Source organism: Notolepis coatsorum, assembly GCF_963971535.1.
Source record: "Notolepis coatsorum genome assembly, chromosome: 2".
Taxonomy (NCBI): Eukaryota; Metazoa; Chordata; class Actinopteri; order Aulopiformes; family Paralepididae; genus Notolepis; species Notolepis coatsorum.
The window spans coordinates 49,143,952-49,160,811 of NC_140166.1; the positions used below are offsets into that span (position 1 = coordinate 49,143,952).

The following is a 16,860-nucleotide window of genomic DNA, read 5'->3' on the forward strand; positions in this document are numbered from 1 at the left end:
AAAAACTTTTAATTTCAATTTTTATTGTATCATTTCTACAATAAAAGACCCTTTGCCATACTCTACCTGGTGCATTACTACTTTCCTTTTAAGCCATCTCTTTACTCCTATCTTGAATCTTTGTGCATTAGATATGGTTTTTAGCTCTCTGTATGTTATTCCACAGGATGCCGCTGCTGTTGATCAGAATCACATGGTTGCCGTGAGAATATGGTCAATTATGGTTTGAGTTTTTGGTGTGTGCTGATCGTGAGACATTTGGTAAATGCTAAACAGACTGCATTTATGTAGCGCTTTTATCCAAAGCACTTTACAACTTATGCCTCACATTCACCCATTCACACTCACACACACACACACACACACACAAGGTGCCAACCTGCTCATCAGGAGCAGTTAGGGGTTAAGTGTCTCAAGGACACTTTTACGGAGTAGCCGGAATCAAACCGGGAACCTTCCGATTACTAGATGACTGCTCTACCTCCTGAGCCACTGTCGCCCATATTTCATTCTGCGCAGGGTTTCTCTTGAGATAATGAGTCACCCATGAACCAATGACTAAGAATATAAGATATTACTTTATTGATCCTCTTAGGGAGATTCAGGCGTCATAGCAGCATGGTGGAGGGGGGAGGTGAGGTACAGGTATAAGTAGCAGGACATAAGGCAATAAAAAAGATATACTGTATATAATAATCTGAATATAAAATATGAATAAAAGTAAACACAAAAGTATACCCACATGTAGCTCTCCCCTGAATGCCATATTAGTTATTATGTTTATAGAAGAAAATTTGAGATCCAAGGCAGCTCTACAAATTTTAAAAAGCCTTTATTTGTTGGCTTACATTATTTAGAAATTAAAAAAAAAAAAACGACATGTTTCGGCCTACACATGGCCTTCTTCAGGGTGTTGTGGAGGCCATGTGTAGGCCGAAACATGTCGTTTTTAAAAAGAATTCTAAATAATGTAAGCCAACAAATAAAGGCTTTTAAAAAAATTTAGAGCTGCCTTGGATCTCAACTTTTCTTCTATAAATGAATCCTACCCCGGATTTAATCCAAAGAGCACCTACCGAAACAAAACAAGAACGCTGAAGCCCTCTCCATATCCTCTTTTTTTATTAGTTATTATGTGTTTGTTATGTAATCAAGCCATCAAATGCATTATTTAGATTATGTAATAGTAATAGCTGTACTAGGGACAAAAGGACCATATTCTATGATAAACAACCTTCACATCTGCCATCTGTCCTCTGCCAATAGTATATATTAGTTTTTCATCTCAATAAACAGAAATAATAGGCCAGTAATAGTAGTTAAATTACACAGAGACAGGCCTTAACTCAATATGGATGGTAAATACCTAGATAAGTCTCTCAAGAATGATAAACAAACATAATTATTAGCTGAATTACCAACCAATCTGAAAAGACCTTTCAGCATATAGAAAAATAAAATAACAAATAAAAGCAGCAATTTGCTCTACACACCACAATCCAATAAAGCAGTGTGTGTAGCAGTCAGAGTAAATCAATGAAAGTAAAACATTCCAAACGTGAGATGGAGCGGCCCCGGTCCCCTGCTGCTTGCTAATAGAAAAGCCTTTAATTCTGCTCAGAAGAGATTTCCGCTGTGTTTTTTGGCTTGGTCCCATATTGTTTAAAACCCCGAACAACTTCTGTGCAGTGACCATTTCAAAGAGAAATAGAGTTGGACCGTGTCCAAGTCACTGCCAATTAGATTCTACATTATGCTCCTGTGCATGTGACTCACAATGTTTCTGGGGCAAGTTTAGTCATTTATTGGCATTTCTTTATAGACCTGTTCGCCGACGACATCATGACAATATGCTGGCCAAACAACAGGGCAGATTGCAATATATTTGCATTTGTTAGCTAGCGATCTAAACAATCAATCCATGCCAAAGCTAGATATGTAAAAGGGGAAAGACTCACACTCACAGCCATGCTGATTTGGCTAAATGACATCCAGCCGTTTTCATTTGAAACAACTTTTAGTCCGGGGGGAGTGTCATGGTTTCTCCATAGAGCCCAGGATAAATGCGCGCGGCCGCTTCAGTTGAAAAGCCAGCACGTATCGATAGCAGAGATCCTGATTCTCTAGCGGCATTGATTGATTAATTGATTTAAAACTTTATTAACAGATTGCAGTACGGCTCAATCGCCTCGCCGACAAGTTAAATGCGTTATCTATAGGCTAATTTTAAGTCCCTCATTACCTCAATCAATCAGATTATATTTCTTTAAACTTGCCTGCTGGATTGAATAATCAAATGAGATCTTGCTAGCGAAAATAATTAGTTAAACTGTTATACAGAATAACGATACGGCTCTCTTGCCCATTGATTGATGTATGGTCGATCTTTTACTTATCTCCACTGTGGTGTAACGGGTTCTTCTTTTGACTTTCACGCAGACGACCGGGGTTCGAAACCTAGTCCTTTCCTTCATTTTGCAATGTAGGAATAATTCAATTTGGTGCACGTTGAGAGCTATATAAAGAATGACATCCTCAATGCATGTAGATTTATAATATTTTAACTTAAAACTAGGCTACCTTTGCGTATAATCATTAATATTATATTCCAAAAAATTGTATTGGAAACACTGGGTTTCGAACACCGGTCGCCGGGTTGCCAGGATTGAGCACTACCGCTGCACCACTGTGCCAGATGGGATAAATTCATTGTTTATACATTAATGAACGAGAGACCCGTGTTTAGAATATTCTTTATTTTGAATGACGTTTTATCTCTTTATTCTCATTCATTAATGTGACGTCAACGGCTCATTCAATTTCTCAAATCCGTCAAACAGCGCATCTCATCAGACATTTTAATCCCAGTTACAATATCACACAAGATCCACAATCCACGCATAGACACTTCAATTTTATGCTTGAATGAAACAAAATCCAGGCGCTCCTCTCCTTCTTCGCTCCTCATCCACAGCGGAGAATATGAAAGGAATCAGAGCCAAACGAGCGATAGGTTTCAATCATTAAAAATATCCCCGCGGGATTCACATTTGCAATGCTGCGCGTTGTTAAAATAACCACATAATGTGTACATCGCACCGAGCGAGCGCCACGGTATATAACGTGCATTATTTAGGACAAAGTGAATTTAGTATCAGCATTTTGGGTCTATTTTACATTTCAAAAGCCCCCTCTGGAAGAATGGAGCACAAAAACGTAATTCAGAATGGTATAATGCAGATCGTAGACTGTGGGAATAATTTCAGGAAACGAGCTGTCACTTTCTTTGCGGGGGCGTGGCGATGGTTCATCCGGCTAACTTGAACTTAAACCCTGCTCTCGACCAGGCTCAAACTTTTGGATCTGTTGTCATGGTGATTTGGACAATCCAGGTACGGGGAACGGGAAAGTCCGGCTTAAGTCAGACTTCACCGAAAGTTATCCGGCTAACTCAGTTATCCAGGTACGGGGAACGGGGCCCAAAGTGTCATTGTAGCTTTATTATTATTACATATTTTTCACACAGTTTTTCACAATTGCTAAAACACATTTTATGAAACTGCCCTCCCTTTTCCCAAAACTCTGAACACAAAACACTTTTCTCAAGCTACATACACAAAACCTCATGCACATTCTCTTTTCAAAACCAAACTATCACTAGTTGCCCATATGCTCAAAAGCAAACTTTGACAGCAAAATCCCTCTCAAGGCCTGCAAAAATGTAAACAGTACTAAGCATCATTACACACAACAACAACAAATAATTGAAAACACAATGTTCAGAGTGTGAGAATGTTCTTTTTAAGGTTTCTAAACAAACGTTTTTAGAAACCTTATCTGTTCTCAAAATATATATATTGGGCATTTATAGATTTGTGTGGTTCATGTAAATTACAGTTTTTTACGATTGCTTTGACTCATTTTGCACATCAGAGTTTCGATGTGCAAAACTCTTACACACATAATGCTATACTGCTAATTTTGGGTTAAAAATGTAATATAGCATGCACAATAAAAATACCAGTGTCAAATCAGATAATAGTATGTGATAGACTATATGCTAAAGTTTATCACAGTACCAGAACATTAGATATTTCTAACAATTACAGTAAGTTACAGTTTTTCACAATTGCTTATGTAAGTCATTGCTGCATTTTCAATATACAACAGTCATCATCAAATAATGCTGCCAAACTAAATCCTTCTGATCAAAAAAGAGATTGAAAGTGTTCTTTGGTCATAATGCAAAATTCTATACTCCTAATCTTGGGCTAAACATATCTAATATATAGCATGCAAAAGTGAAACAACTGAACCAAATGAGATTATATTTCATGCTAAAGTTGATCATAGTGTCAGAACAGTCCATCATGGAAGTTTACTGTAATTATTGGTGCATTTTCAAAATTAAAAATTAAAAGTCAAGATAGACTGCGCTCACAAATTGTAACACTGGGTGCTGAAATCCCGTCGAGTATAATAGAAAGAAAGCAATACGCTTGGACCAGCACTCTCAGATTTTGGTAGATTTAATCGCAGCCTGAAACAAACATGTTTCGGAACTGTAATGTTCCTTCTTCAGTGTTGATGGCTAGCCATCAACACTGAAGAAGGAACATTACAGTTCCGAAACATGTTTGTTTCAGGCTGCGATTAAATCTACCAAAATCTGAGAGTGCTGGTCCAAGCGTATTGCTTTCTTTCTACAAAATTAAAAATTAAAAATGTTCTGTTTGACGGCATTATTTAATTAAATAATGCCGTCATAAATAATGCCGTCAAACAGAAAATACTTGTTACCAAAAGAGACTATGCAATGGTAATTTCCTCATACTGTATGAAAATTACTAAGAAAATACAGCTATCGGTGCGGCCGGGTGGCGCAGCGGTCTAAGCGTCTGCCCACCACCACAGAGACAGTGGGATCGAATCCAGCTGTGGTGCTTCCGGGTTGGCCGACCGTCCATACTAACACAATTGGCAGTGTTAGAGGGTGGGAAAACCCGGCGAGGGTGGGTCCTGGTCGTTGTAAAACAGCGACTCCTACAGATCGGTCCGGGCGCCTGCACAGCGAGGTCGGATCCTGGGGGAGGTAGTGTGACCTTCCACACATTACACTCCCCCAGTGAGAGTCCGCGCTGCCAGGTGAAAAGAAGTGGTGGGCTGGACATGTGTCGGAGGAAGCATGTGATAGTCTCCGCCCTCCCAGACCGACGGTAGGGGGCAGAGCACGCAACGACCAGGAAGGGGATTGGGAATTGGCATAACGACTAACATTGGGAGGGGAGAAAAACGGAAAAAGAAAAGGGGGAAAAGAGAAAGTAAAAAAAAAAAAAAAAATACAGGTATCACCACTCAATGCAAAATATTGTAAACACTACGGAAGATCCATTACACACAACAATACACGTAAACATTTAAAACACAATGTGATGTTTTTCTTTACAGTAATTACATTTACAATTACAACTCCTGTTACTCCACTATCCTTATCAATATGTCACAGTTTTTTGTAAGCTATTTGAAATTCAGTAACAGTATACATACTGCATTTGGAAACATGACCTATACATGTACGATATAGGCCTACTATACAGTAATGCATCTTGTACACATCATTCTTGCCCCCCACCCCCAAAGAAGAAAAGAAAACTCATTTGGAACCTTCAGCAAACTGTGCACTCTGCACTGGACTATAGCTGTGGTCACATCATTCGCAACAAGTGTCTTACATTTTGAGTCATTGTGTTTAATCAATGACACCATATGTGTTCATTGTGTTCAACTTTTGCTGACTGTGGCTATCCTTTTGCATCACATGAGCTTCAATGTGCACATTTGATCAGAGATCTTTTTGATCAGAGACATGTGTTTTAGCAAGACAACATGTGTTTAGAGTTGTGAGAAAAGGGGATTGAGTTTTGTGAATTGTGTCTACAGGTGAAATGTGTTTATGGTTTTGGCAAATGGGGGCTAGTTTTATTGAATGTGTTTAGGGAACTGGTCATTTGGTTTAGGGTATTGTGTTATATATCGTATAGCTCTGCTCAGCGTCATAGTGCAATACTTTTCATATCCAGTATTGAACTGAAATAAATTCTCACATGTACCTTTAATACCATCATCTGTCTGGCCACACCCCCATCCGCTACCTACATAAGCGGGGGGGTGGCCATACCATCAGCTCCTTCTTCAATTTTCACCACGTTGAGTGCCTGCAAGTACCACACTTTAAGTTTGATGGATTTTTTGAAGAAAGTAGAAGATCAAGGAGCTACGTTGACATCATATCTTTGTTTTCTCTCTCACTATTTTCGAGAAAATACGGCGATAATGTCTTCGTCACTGGGGTGTCTGGAAGATGATGATTATTCTGACCTCCACCGTTTTTTTCGTATTAGGGGCTCGCGTCGCTGGTCTAATCCCCACCTGCAGTCCTCCAAGCTGCAGCTGGACAGGTATTACCTTCGGTTCTGCAGCTGGACTGTGCAGGAGGCGTCGGCTGTTGTGAGAAGCTGGCTACCTCTGGGTGAGTGATGATTTTGCTATGCGAGCGCCAGTTGTGTTGCTATGGGGGGTTAGCTGCACAATTTACGAAAGCCGGCCCCAGACTAGTATTCTTTTTTCTGCCTCTTAGACGGCAGAGGGAGGGTCCTGGGTTGAAGCCCACGATAGTCAATCTAGTGGGCCGTGACCGAGATCTGTGGTTAAAACACAGGATCTTTTGGACGAGCAGATTCTTCTCTGTCATGTGAAGGCCCCATCTTTCATGTTGAAAGTTACCCTTAGGAGGAAAAGTGGGTTTGGTGCTTCATTATCGGAAGCTCCACGCTCAAGTCGGCTGCAGCCTATGAAGGAATTGTGCCGACTCCGCTGTATATCTGTCAATCACCGTTCTGGAAACTGTGTTGATTTCTTTTTCTCTTCTCTCTTAGGATGAGGAGGTGAGTCAGACGGCGGCTCTCTGAAGTGTTGGCTTATTGTGTTCTCGTGTGCAGTTTCGGTGGTAGCTGCTTAGCTTGCGTGCTAGCTGGGTGAGCTAACTGTTAGCCAGTTAGCTGTTAGCTGCGGCGCTGGCTCGTTATGTTCACTAGGCCAGGAGCGTTAGCTTGTTGCTACCAGTCGGCCTGGGTTGGCTGTTAGGTTATGCTACACCGTTGAACATTAGCCGTGAGGATAACAGGCCATAACACTCTGACTACGACGTTATCTTTGACATAGGATGTTAGTCGGCCCTACACCATGTTGCCCCGCCAGCGAGGACTTTCGTCAACATGGAGAGACCAGTGGTTGCAGTCCTCTCAGCCTGCGCTCATGGTGTAGGTAAGAGTCCTTCTGGACACTTAATGCCTCTTCCTTCCTTCCCTTCTAAATGTTTTGTAATAACGATGTTTTTTTCCAAAACGTATGTTGCTTCACTACATTGGGGATACGACATGTGTTGTGTGTGAATTGTCTTGTCGCTGGTATAGTTCTCTCTACCTAGAAAAACGGCGTTGTTTTTTACGTGAGTAAAAATGAACTGGTTTGGTTGTGATGAGAACTTGTGTGTTCATGTAACGTTAGTTAACGTGGTTGAGCTCACAACTAGTTGGGTTAATAACCCTGCAAAGCTATGCTTAGTGACATATGATCAAATCAAATCAAATCAAATTTATTTATAGGGCCCGACAACACACGTTAATGTCCCCATGGGCCGTACAGGTCTTCTTTAAACAGGTCAAGAAGACAACATAACAATAAGTCAAGAACAGAACAAGAACACCATAGGGTCCAAACATTTTTTAGATGAATGCAAATAAATGAAAGAATGCAAGCACTCCCAGACATACCCCACGCGAAGGTAAGGAAAAACTCACTAAAACCTAACAATAGGGAAAAAAGCTCCACAGGCAGTGTGGAGGAGAGAAACCTTAGAAGGGGCCGTTCAAGGGGGGATCTCCCTTCTTAGATGTTGGTGATAGTAGTGTTGCAGACGGACAGTTGGTAAGCATGCACTCATGTGTGTGGTGAAACACAGATGAGTGCATGCAATAGCAACTGTACATTTTGAAAAATTAAAGATAGAGCTAATAGCGATAGCAACTGAACATTTTGAAAGATTAAAGATAGAGTTGATAGCGGATCTATTTGAGGCACAGGGGCGGCGCAGAGAGGGTCACGTCCTCCCCGTCTTAGTCACGGACATTCAACACTCCGGTCGTTGCTCAGGGACAGCCGGAGACAGGGAGATAGGGGGTGGCGCAGAGAGGGTCGCGAACTCCCCGACATCATCGCGGGACATCCGGCACTCCGGTCACCACTACGAGACCTCCGGAGACAGGGGGGCACGCAGAGGGGGTCGCAATCTCCCGGCCTTCGTCACGGGACGTCCAACACTCCGGACAACACTCCAGGACAGCAAGTCATAGGAAGACAGGGAGACGGGACAGGTGTTAGACAGCTCATGAGATTGTAGTAGGCGGACATAGCAATAGATACAAGTGGTAGGCATATATGTGAATGGAGTAGATATATGAAGTAAGCGTATTATGTGAATAGAATAGAAGTACTTAACCCAGCAATGAAACCGCGTTGACTGTTAATCTGTTAACAGTCTGTTAATCAGTTGACAGGACCACGGACAGACGGCGGAGAATAACTGATCCAAGGCCTCGGAGGTGCATGTAGAGCAGTCACTACAAGCTTGGCCAAGACCCCGAGGCATCCATCACCTTGGTCAGCGCCAGGAGACGGGTACTCAGAGAGAAGGGGAGGGAGGGGGGGGAGGGGGGGGAGAGGGGGGGGGGGAAGAGTTAGAGAGTTCCCATGTTTGTGGTGCTGCAAAGGAGCAGACATGTAGTACCCTGTAGTGCCATGTAGTACCCCGTAGTGCCATGTAGTACCCTATAGTACCCCATAGTGCCATGTAGTACCCCGTAGTATCCTGTAGTACCCTGTAGTGCCATGTAGTACCCTGTGGTGCCTTGTGGTACCATGTAGTACCCCGTAGTGCCATGTAGTTCCATGTAGTGCCATGTAGAGCTATGTAAGCCATGTAGTACCCTGTAATGCCATGCAGTACCATGTAGTACTCTGTGGTACCATGTAGTACCCTGTACCCTAACTAAACTACCCTATAGTAAACTACCCAGTGGTACCATGTAGTACCCTGTACCATAACTAAACTACACAGATTAATCTAAAGGTCAGTCCCCGACCAGGTGAGATCAAGGTAGGTTGAAGGAGAGAGAGAAAAGATGAGTCTTAAGCAGGGATTTAAAAGCTTCGACAGAGCAGGCGCCCCTGATGACGGCAGGTAATTGTTCCACAGGTAGGGAGCGCGGTAGACAAAGGCTCTGTGGCCGGCGGATTTCTTTTTAACCCTAGGGGTCGATAGAAGCCCCGCATTTTGTGAGCGCAGAGCACGAGCGGGCGAGTATCGGGAGATGAGATCGGATAGATAGAGCGGTGCAAGCCCATTTAAAATTTTGTAGGTGAGGAGTAGCACTTTAAAGTCAGAGCGGGCTTGGATAGGAAGCCAATGTAGGGCGGACAAAACTGGTGTGATGTGATCAAATTTTCTAGTTCTAGTTAGTATCCGTGCAGCCGCATTTTGCACGAGTTGAAGATTTTTGATGCTTGAATTAGGTAGGCCTGAAAAAAGTGCATTACAGTAGTCCAGACGTGATGAGACAAAAGCATGAATCAGGGTTTCAGCATCAGCCAGAGTTAAAATGGGGCGTATTTTTGCGATATTACGAAGATGGAAGAATGCAATTTTGGTGACATTTTTTATATGTGCATTAAATGAGAGGGAGGAATCAAAAATGACTCAGAGGTTTTTTATGGTGGAGCTCTGGGATACATGACAGGTATCAAAGTTGAGGGAGATGTCCTGAAACAGGCCTCTGTGGTTTGGGGTGTATCTGTATGATCGAGGGGTGAGTCCTTCTCTCAGCCTGTGATGACAATAAACAGGTAACGTGTTCACATATTAACAGGGGTACCTGTTCAACCTAGTCGTATCAAGGGTAAGGTGGGGAGGGGTGATTCCCCCCGGTTCCCTGGGGCTTCCCCCCCTCCTCTCAAACATGTTTTGTTTACAATATATTGTTTTCACTATGTTTGTGGGGATACAGTGTAATCCCTCAGCTTCTGCTGGGGTTGTGCTCCTGCTTGAGAAAAAGTTTTTTTCCTAAGATTGTTTTGGTCGCTATCATGTGGACTTAGCAAGGCCTGTGGCCAGTACGTAATCGAGGACTTGTGTCTTCTCTCGTTATGAAAAACGGCGTTCCTCTTACGGTAGTGAGAGTCTACTTTTGCCTTTTTTGTTGTGATGGAGGGTTGTGTGTGTCATTAAGATCCACAACTGGGTTAGGTGTTGGCCTACAGAAGTCACATGTGTAAGCTCTGGTACCCGGGGCTCTTAAAGGGGCCCTCTCTGGGTCTGTGTTTTTCTTTGTAAAATGATGGCAGGTTTCGCACATGAGTCTATGTGAAGCTGTTAAACGCTTCAGGTAGCATGCTATGACTGGTGTCATGGCTCTACTTTGTCATTACATCGTATCAGGGGTGAGGGGTCATAAAGGGGTTAACTGGTAAAACCTTCCTCCCTTTTTTCTGATTGGTCAGGGGTTAAAACCCCCTGTCCTTCGGGCTTCCTGTCACGTTGCTGGATCAGCGCGTTACAGGGTAGGGGGGGGGGGGGGGAGTTTCCTGGTCCCACGCCATATTGGGCGGTGGACCACGGAAATTCCCCCGCCATAGAGTACGTCACTGGGCGCGTTTCTATTGGTAAGACTTCGTGGGTTATTCAGGCTCCATGTTATGGACCTCTGTTACAGGGAGTTTCAGAGCCTCCTCCTCAGGGAGTTCAGAGCCTCCTCCTCAGGGAGTTTCAGAGCCTCCTGTGAGTTCAGACCCTCCCTCCCAGTGAGGGAGCCTCCTCAGAGTTTCAGAGCCTCCTCCTCAGATTGTCAAGGTGAGTAGAACTTAAAAAGAAGTTCTGCTCTGTTGTATGTGTATTGAGCTTGGTGGGTGATGCAACGCAGTAGAGACGTTTGTTCTTCTGCTCTGCTCCCTACTGGTAGTGTGTGTATTGGGTCAGAGCCTCCTCCTCAGGGTGTTTCAGAGTCTTCTCCTCTGGGAGTTCAGAGCCTCCTCTGTGAGTTAGTCTCCCTCTCAGTGAGGGAGCCTCCTCAGAGTTTCAGAGCCTCCTCCTCGGAGAGTCCTAATCCAATTGTTACATAGCTCAATGTTGCAATATGTCTTTTCAATCTATTGCTCACGTGGGAAGTCTCTCTGGGGGTTCCCCGTCCTCTCCTTTATGGAGCAGGTTGACGGGGTATTGTTTAGGGAGTTCCCTGACTCCTCGCCGGTAATGGTCTGTTGAGTCATGGTTTTTCCCCCCGTCATAGGGTACGTCGCTCCCCGTCCTCTCTTTTATGGAGCATGGTTGACGGGGTGTTGTTTTCCCTCAGCCGCGTCGTATGGGACCCATGTCCGTATTTTTTCCTGTGAAAAAAGCGACTTCTTGTCATTCTCCCAGGCGACTTAGAGGAATGGTATCTGGTGTCTTGTTAGACTATCCATTGATGTGTTTTGGGTCTCGACGTGTACATAGTGCTGGCCCTGGGTGCTTCTGATAGGGATCACGCATGGGCTTGCGCGCCTTGGTTGCTCATCATTGAAACAGTGTTTTTATGGGGCAACTGGGATGGAGTTTGTTTCTTCCGAGCGCCAGTTTACTAGGTTTGTCTCGACGAATTCTTGTTCATATCTGGGGGATGTTAACGGAATAGATCAAAGCATAGGTAGAGGGTCTCACGCCCTTGGGGTGGGCCACCGAGCGCGGTACGAAAGGGACCGTCTGGGTGGCGCCCTCTATAATGTTTGGATAGACACGCGTACCTACCCCCCTCCTAGTGTTGGGGATGTCGGCGTGATTAGGGCACAGGACTGATTCTGGTCGCGCCGGTCCATGTCAGTTAACCCGTTGTCCGCCGGGGACGCAGATCTGCTGTTCTGGTACCCTGAGGGACTTGTGTTTTTTTCGGGGGGGGAAATGCCGGGTCGGCCCGGGTGTTGCAGGGTTTGACGTTATGGAGATGTTCGTGGTTGTGATTACTACGTATTACCCCTCACTGTTGCTTGGTCCATGTTGTGTTGTACCTTGCGCTGCGCTAAGGGGGCCTGGTCCTTTTTCTTTTCGCCCCTCTCTTCTCCTGCTTAAGCATGGCTGGGAGGGGGCTGTTGAGGTGATTCTCTTGGAACTCCTCTGGCATCCCTGTGTATGTCCTGGTCCGCCGGGCCCGGTCCGAAATTGTTTCGTCGACCCATAGGCCTGGGATAACCCCTTTTTGAAAACTGAAACACTTGTACTGCGGTATAGCCAGTGTATACCCGCAGTTGTGTTTTGGAGTTTTTTCTTGAGGGGTTATAGGAACAACCACCTCATGTTTGAACCAAGGGGGTGGTTGGTTCCCTGGTGTGTTGGAGCGGAGTCAACTCTTGGGTTAGGCCGCTTTAGTGTGCCCCCGCACGTTTCATGACGTCTGCCAATCATGTCAGCCTTCTCTGCCTCGACCCCTCTAGAGAGTCGGGGGGGGTTTGTGGAGGCTGTGACATGATGCACAACAATGCCAGCATACGCCCCTTCTGCCGGGGTGCTGTTTCAGCAGACCCCTTTGGCGCCTGTCTAGTCCGCAGTGCTCCAGGCTCAGGTCGAGTGCCTGTTGCCTGGATTGAGGGATCGACCTTTTTTGGGGGTTATCTCCCCGGTGCGCTGCCTGCTCCCGCTGTGGGTGTAACCTCTTGTGTACTTCGAGCTTACAGCCATGTCAACCTGACCACGCCCGATCTCGTTCGATTTCGGAAGCGGTATAGGTTCAGGCCTGGGTTGTACTTGGATGGGTGACTGCCTGAGTATACCAGGATCAGTGAGCTAGGCGGCATGCTATAGGGGGAAGGGCCTGCTCTTGGATGGGCCCTGTCCGAATACGCTGGCAATGTGGGGGACGGTGTCACTAGTAACCGCCTGGTGAGGTCTCGATGCTGTGGCGTCATTGGCCTCTCCAGGCCCCCTTTTTTCCGGGAGGGTCCAGTCCCTTCTGGGTCTGGGTCCTCCTTCGCGCTCCGCTGCTACGGCCTTGCCACGGGGTTGGTTTTTCTCTTAACCCCGTGATATTAGGGGTGGTAACGGGGGTTTGTTCCTTTCCGTTCGTTCCCTAGTGGCATGCGGGTTGTGCGTTTGTGTAGTCGTGGGTACGCCCCACGGTCTGCTCACCCTGTGCGTTGAGTTGCTGAAGTCTCCTCTTCGCGCAGTCGGACCCGACGCCCCCGTCCTCCGCTAGGGGGGTTCGGGGGGCTCAGGTCCTCCCCGGTTCTGATGGTTGTGGGGGGCCTCAGCGGGTACATTTGTCGAGCTTCAGCTCTGCTCAGCTCCTGTGTTGCACTATGACGCTGAGCAGAGCTATACGATATATAATGTACGGTTATGTATATAACCATAGTTATATGAGTATAGTGACGCTCAGCGTCAGGACTCACTGAGGACCCCTTGATCTTGCCTTGTGGTGAAAGATTGGGAAGGAGCTGATGGTATGGCCACACCCCCACTTATGTAGGTAGCGGATGGGGGTGTGGCCAGACAGATGATGGTATTAAAGGTACATGTGAGAATTTATTTCAGTTCAATACTGGATATGAAGTGTATTGCACTATGACGCTGAGCGTCACTATACTCATATAACTATGGTTATATACATAACCGTACGTTTTGTGTTTTAGCAATCGTGAAGAACTGTACAGTAAACCCTTTCAGTTGATCTGCATGATCTCTCTTGTGATACAAATTTGATCTCTCTCTCACCCTCCTCTCTCTCTGTCTCTCTGTCTCTCTGTCTCTCTCTCTCTCTCTCTCTATCTCTCACCCTCTCTCTCTGTCTCTCTCTCTCTCTTCTCTCTCTCTCTCTCCCCCCAGCTCTTCGCTGATGTAGCGTACAAGGCCAGAGACCGGGAGGATCTCATCGCGGGCATAGACGAATTTCTGGACGAGGTCATTGTGCTTCCACCTGGAGAATGGGATCCCAAAATCCGCATCGAGCCCCCAAAGAAGGTTCCCTCGGCCGACAAGAGGTGGGACACTCACCGCCGGCTGTAATAAATCAACACTTAACTCCCGCGTCTAAAAGCCCTATCGGCGGCAAAATGAGTAATGGGCTCTCTGTCGAGAACCGTCTTGCTCTGTCGGCCCCGTCTCACTCTCTCTGTCTCACTCTCTCTGTCCCGTCCCACTCTCTCTGTCCCGTCTCTCTCTCTCTGTGTCCCGTCTGCAGGAAGTCTGTGTTTTCGCTGAACGAACTGGGCCAGACGAACGGCGCGGCCGGCGGAGGGGGGGGCCAGGCGGAGGACGAGGAGATGCCGGTGGCCCATGAGATGGGGGAGGAGCTGGCGTTCACAGGGAGGTAGGTTCACAGGGAGGTTCACAGGGAGGGAGGTTCACAGGGAGGGGGGTTCACAGGGAGGTAGGTTCACAGGGAGGGAGGTTCACAGGGAGGTAGGTTGACAGGGAGGGAGGTTCACAGGGAGGGAGGTTCACAGGGAGGGAGGTTCACAGGGAGGGAGGTTCAGAGGGAGGGAGGTTCACATGGAGGTAGGTTCACAGGGAGGGAGGTTCACAGGGAGGGAGGTTCACAGGGAGGGAGGTTCACAGGGAGGTAGGTTCACAGGGAGGTAGGTTCACAGGGAGGTTCACAGGGAGGGAGGTTCACAGGGAGGGAGGTTCACAGGGAGGTTCACAGGGAGGGAGGTTCACAGGGAGGTAGGTTCACAGGGAGGGAGGTTCACAGGGAGGTAGGTTCACAGGGAGGTTCACAGGGAGGGAGGTTCACAGGGAGGTAGGTTCACAGGGAGGGAGGTTCACAGGGAGGTAGGTTCACAGGTAGGTTCACAGGGAGGGAGGTTCACAGGGAGGGAGGTTCACAGGGAGGTAGGCCCGCTGCCCGGAACCACTCAGCCAACTGCATATCGGTCCAACTTCATCTACGTTTGGCAGAGTGGGAATAAATATGCTTCTAGTTTCACCCTAAGCGTCACCGGGCAGGCGGCCAAAGGGTTTGTTCAGGACGGATCGATGCAGCTCCTCTAACCCAGGAGCACGACTTCATTGAGAACCCCTGGCACCATGGAACAAATGGGACGTTATAAGAAAGTGCCCCCTCACAATATCTGAAAATACTTTTAAAGGGCAATTGAACCCAAGTGAACTCCAAAGCAGACTCTGCTCACTAAATGAAATGTTGGACTGAGTGCTAGAGCTTAGGGAGTATTTTAGAGACTGCGTTTAGAAACAGCCATCAGGGGTTATGTTATGAACGCCCACTGAATACATTTGGGATTTGGTGCAGTGATGTACAGTAACAACCTGCTTCATGCCTTTTATCCCCAACGCACCAATGGAATTACTATTGCCCCATTGTGTTAATGATAGCCTTCCGTTTAGGGCTGACTATACAGTGTGTGCTTCATCATAACCACTCTATCTGTGTGTGTGTGTGTTTGTATGCATGAGTACGTGTGTGTGTGTGTTTGTGTGTGTGTGTGTTGTCATGTGTGTGTGTGTGTGTGTGTTGTCATGTGTGTGTGTGTGTGTGTGTGTGTGTGTTGTCATGTGTGTGTGTGTGTTGTCATGTGTGTGTGTGTGTGTGTGTGTGTGTGTGTGTGTGTGTGTGTGTGTGTGTGTGTGTGTGTGTGTGTGTGTTTGTGTGTGTGTGTGTTGTCATGTGTGTGTGTGTGTGTGTGTGTTGTCATGTGTGCGTGCAGGTTCTGTGGGGGTCTGTACCTGGACATCAAGAGGAAGCTGCCCTGGCTGCTCAGCGACATCTACGACGGTCTCCACCTGCAGTCCATCTCGGCCGTGCTCTTCATCTACCTGGGCTGCATCACCAACGCCATCACGTTCGGCGGCCTGCTGGGAGACGCCACGGATAACTACCAGGTTCTACAGTCATTCAGGGGGACATTTGGTAGATGCTATAGGCGCTGTGAGGTTTATTACATTTTGTATATATATAATAAATAAAATTAAACCTTTATTTAGCCAGATAAAACATTAAGAACAGGTTTCTTATTTACAATGTCGATCCAAGAGGCCCCAACAGGAGTACAAATATACATACATACAACATACATACATACATACATACATACATACATACATACATACATACATACATACATACATACATACATACATACATACATACATACATACATACATACATACATACATACATACATATATATATATATATACATGCATGCATGCATACATACATACATACATACATACATACATACATACATACATACATACATACATACATACATACATACATACATACATACATACATACATACATACATACATACATACATACATACATACATACATACATACATACATACATACATACATACATACATACATACATACATACATACATACATACATACATACATACATACATACATACACATACATACATACATACATACACATACATACATACATACATACATACATACATACATACATACATACATACATACATACATACATACATACATACATACATACATACATACATACATACATACATATATACATACATATATACATACATACATACATACACATACACACACACACACACACACACACACATATATATATATATATATACATACATACATACATACATACATACATACATACATACATACATACATACATACATACATACATACATACATACATACATACATACATACATACATACACATAACCATACACACCAATAACCAAATAAAAACACA

The 16,860-nt window shown here is 45.3% G+C and overlaps 1 protein-coding gene across 1 annotated transcript in view; it reads left to right on the forward strand.

The window, feature by feature from the left end:
* The window catches only part of slc4a5a (solute carrier family 4 member 5a), a gene marked incomplete at both ends in the record, with an annotated part of 72,792 nt that overhangs the window by 25,938 nt on the left and 29,994 nt on the right, over positions 1-16,860 (forward strand). Inside the window, 3 exons of the mRNA XM_084308137.1 lie at positions 13,964-14,118; positions 14,319-14,447; positions 15,805-15,979. Of these exons, the coding sequence (XP_084164263.1) occupies positions 13,964-14,118; positions 14,319-14,447; positions 15,805-15,979 (459 nt within the window). The remainder of the gene's footprint in view (positions 1-13,963; positions 14,119-14,318; positions 14,448-15,804; positions 15,980-16,860) is intronic.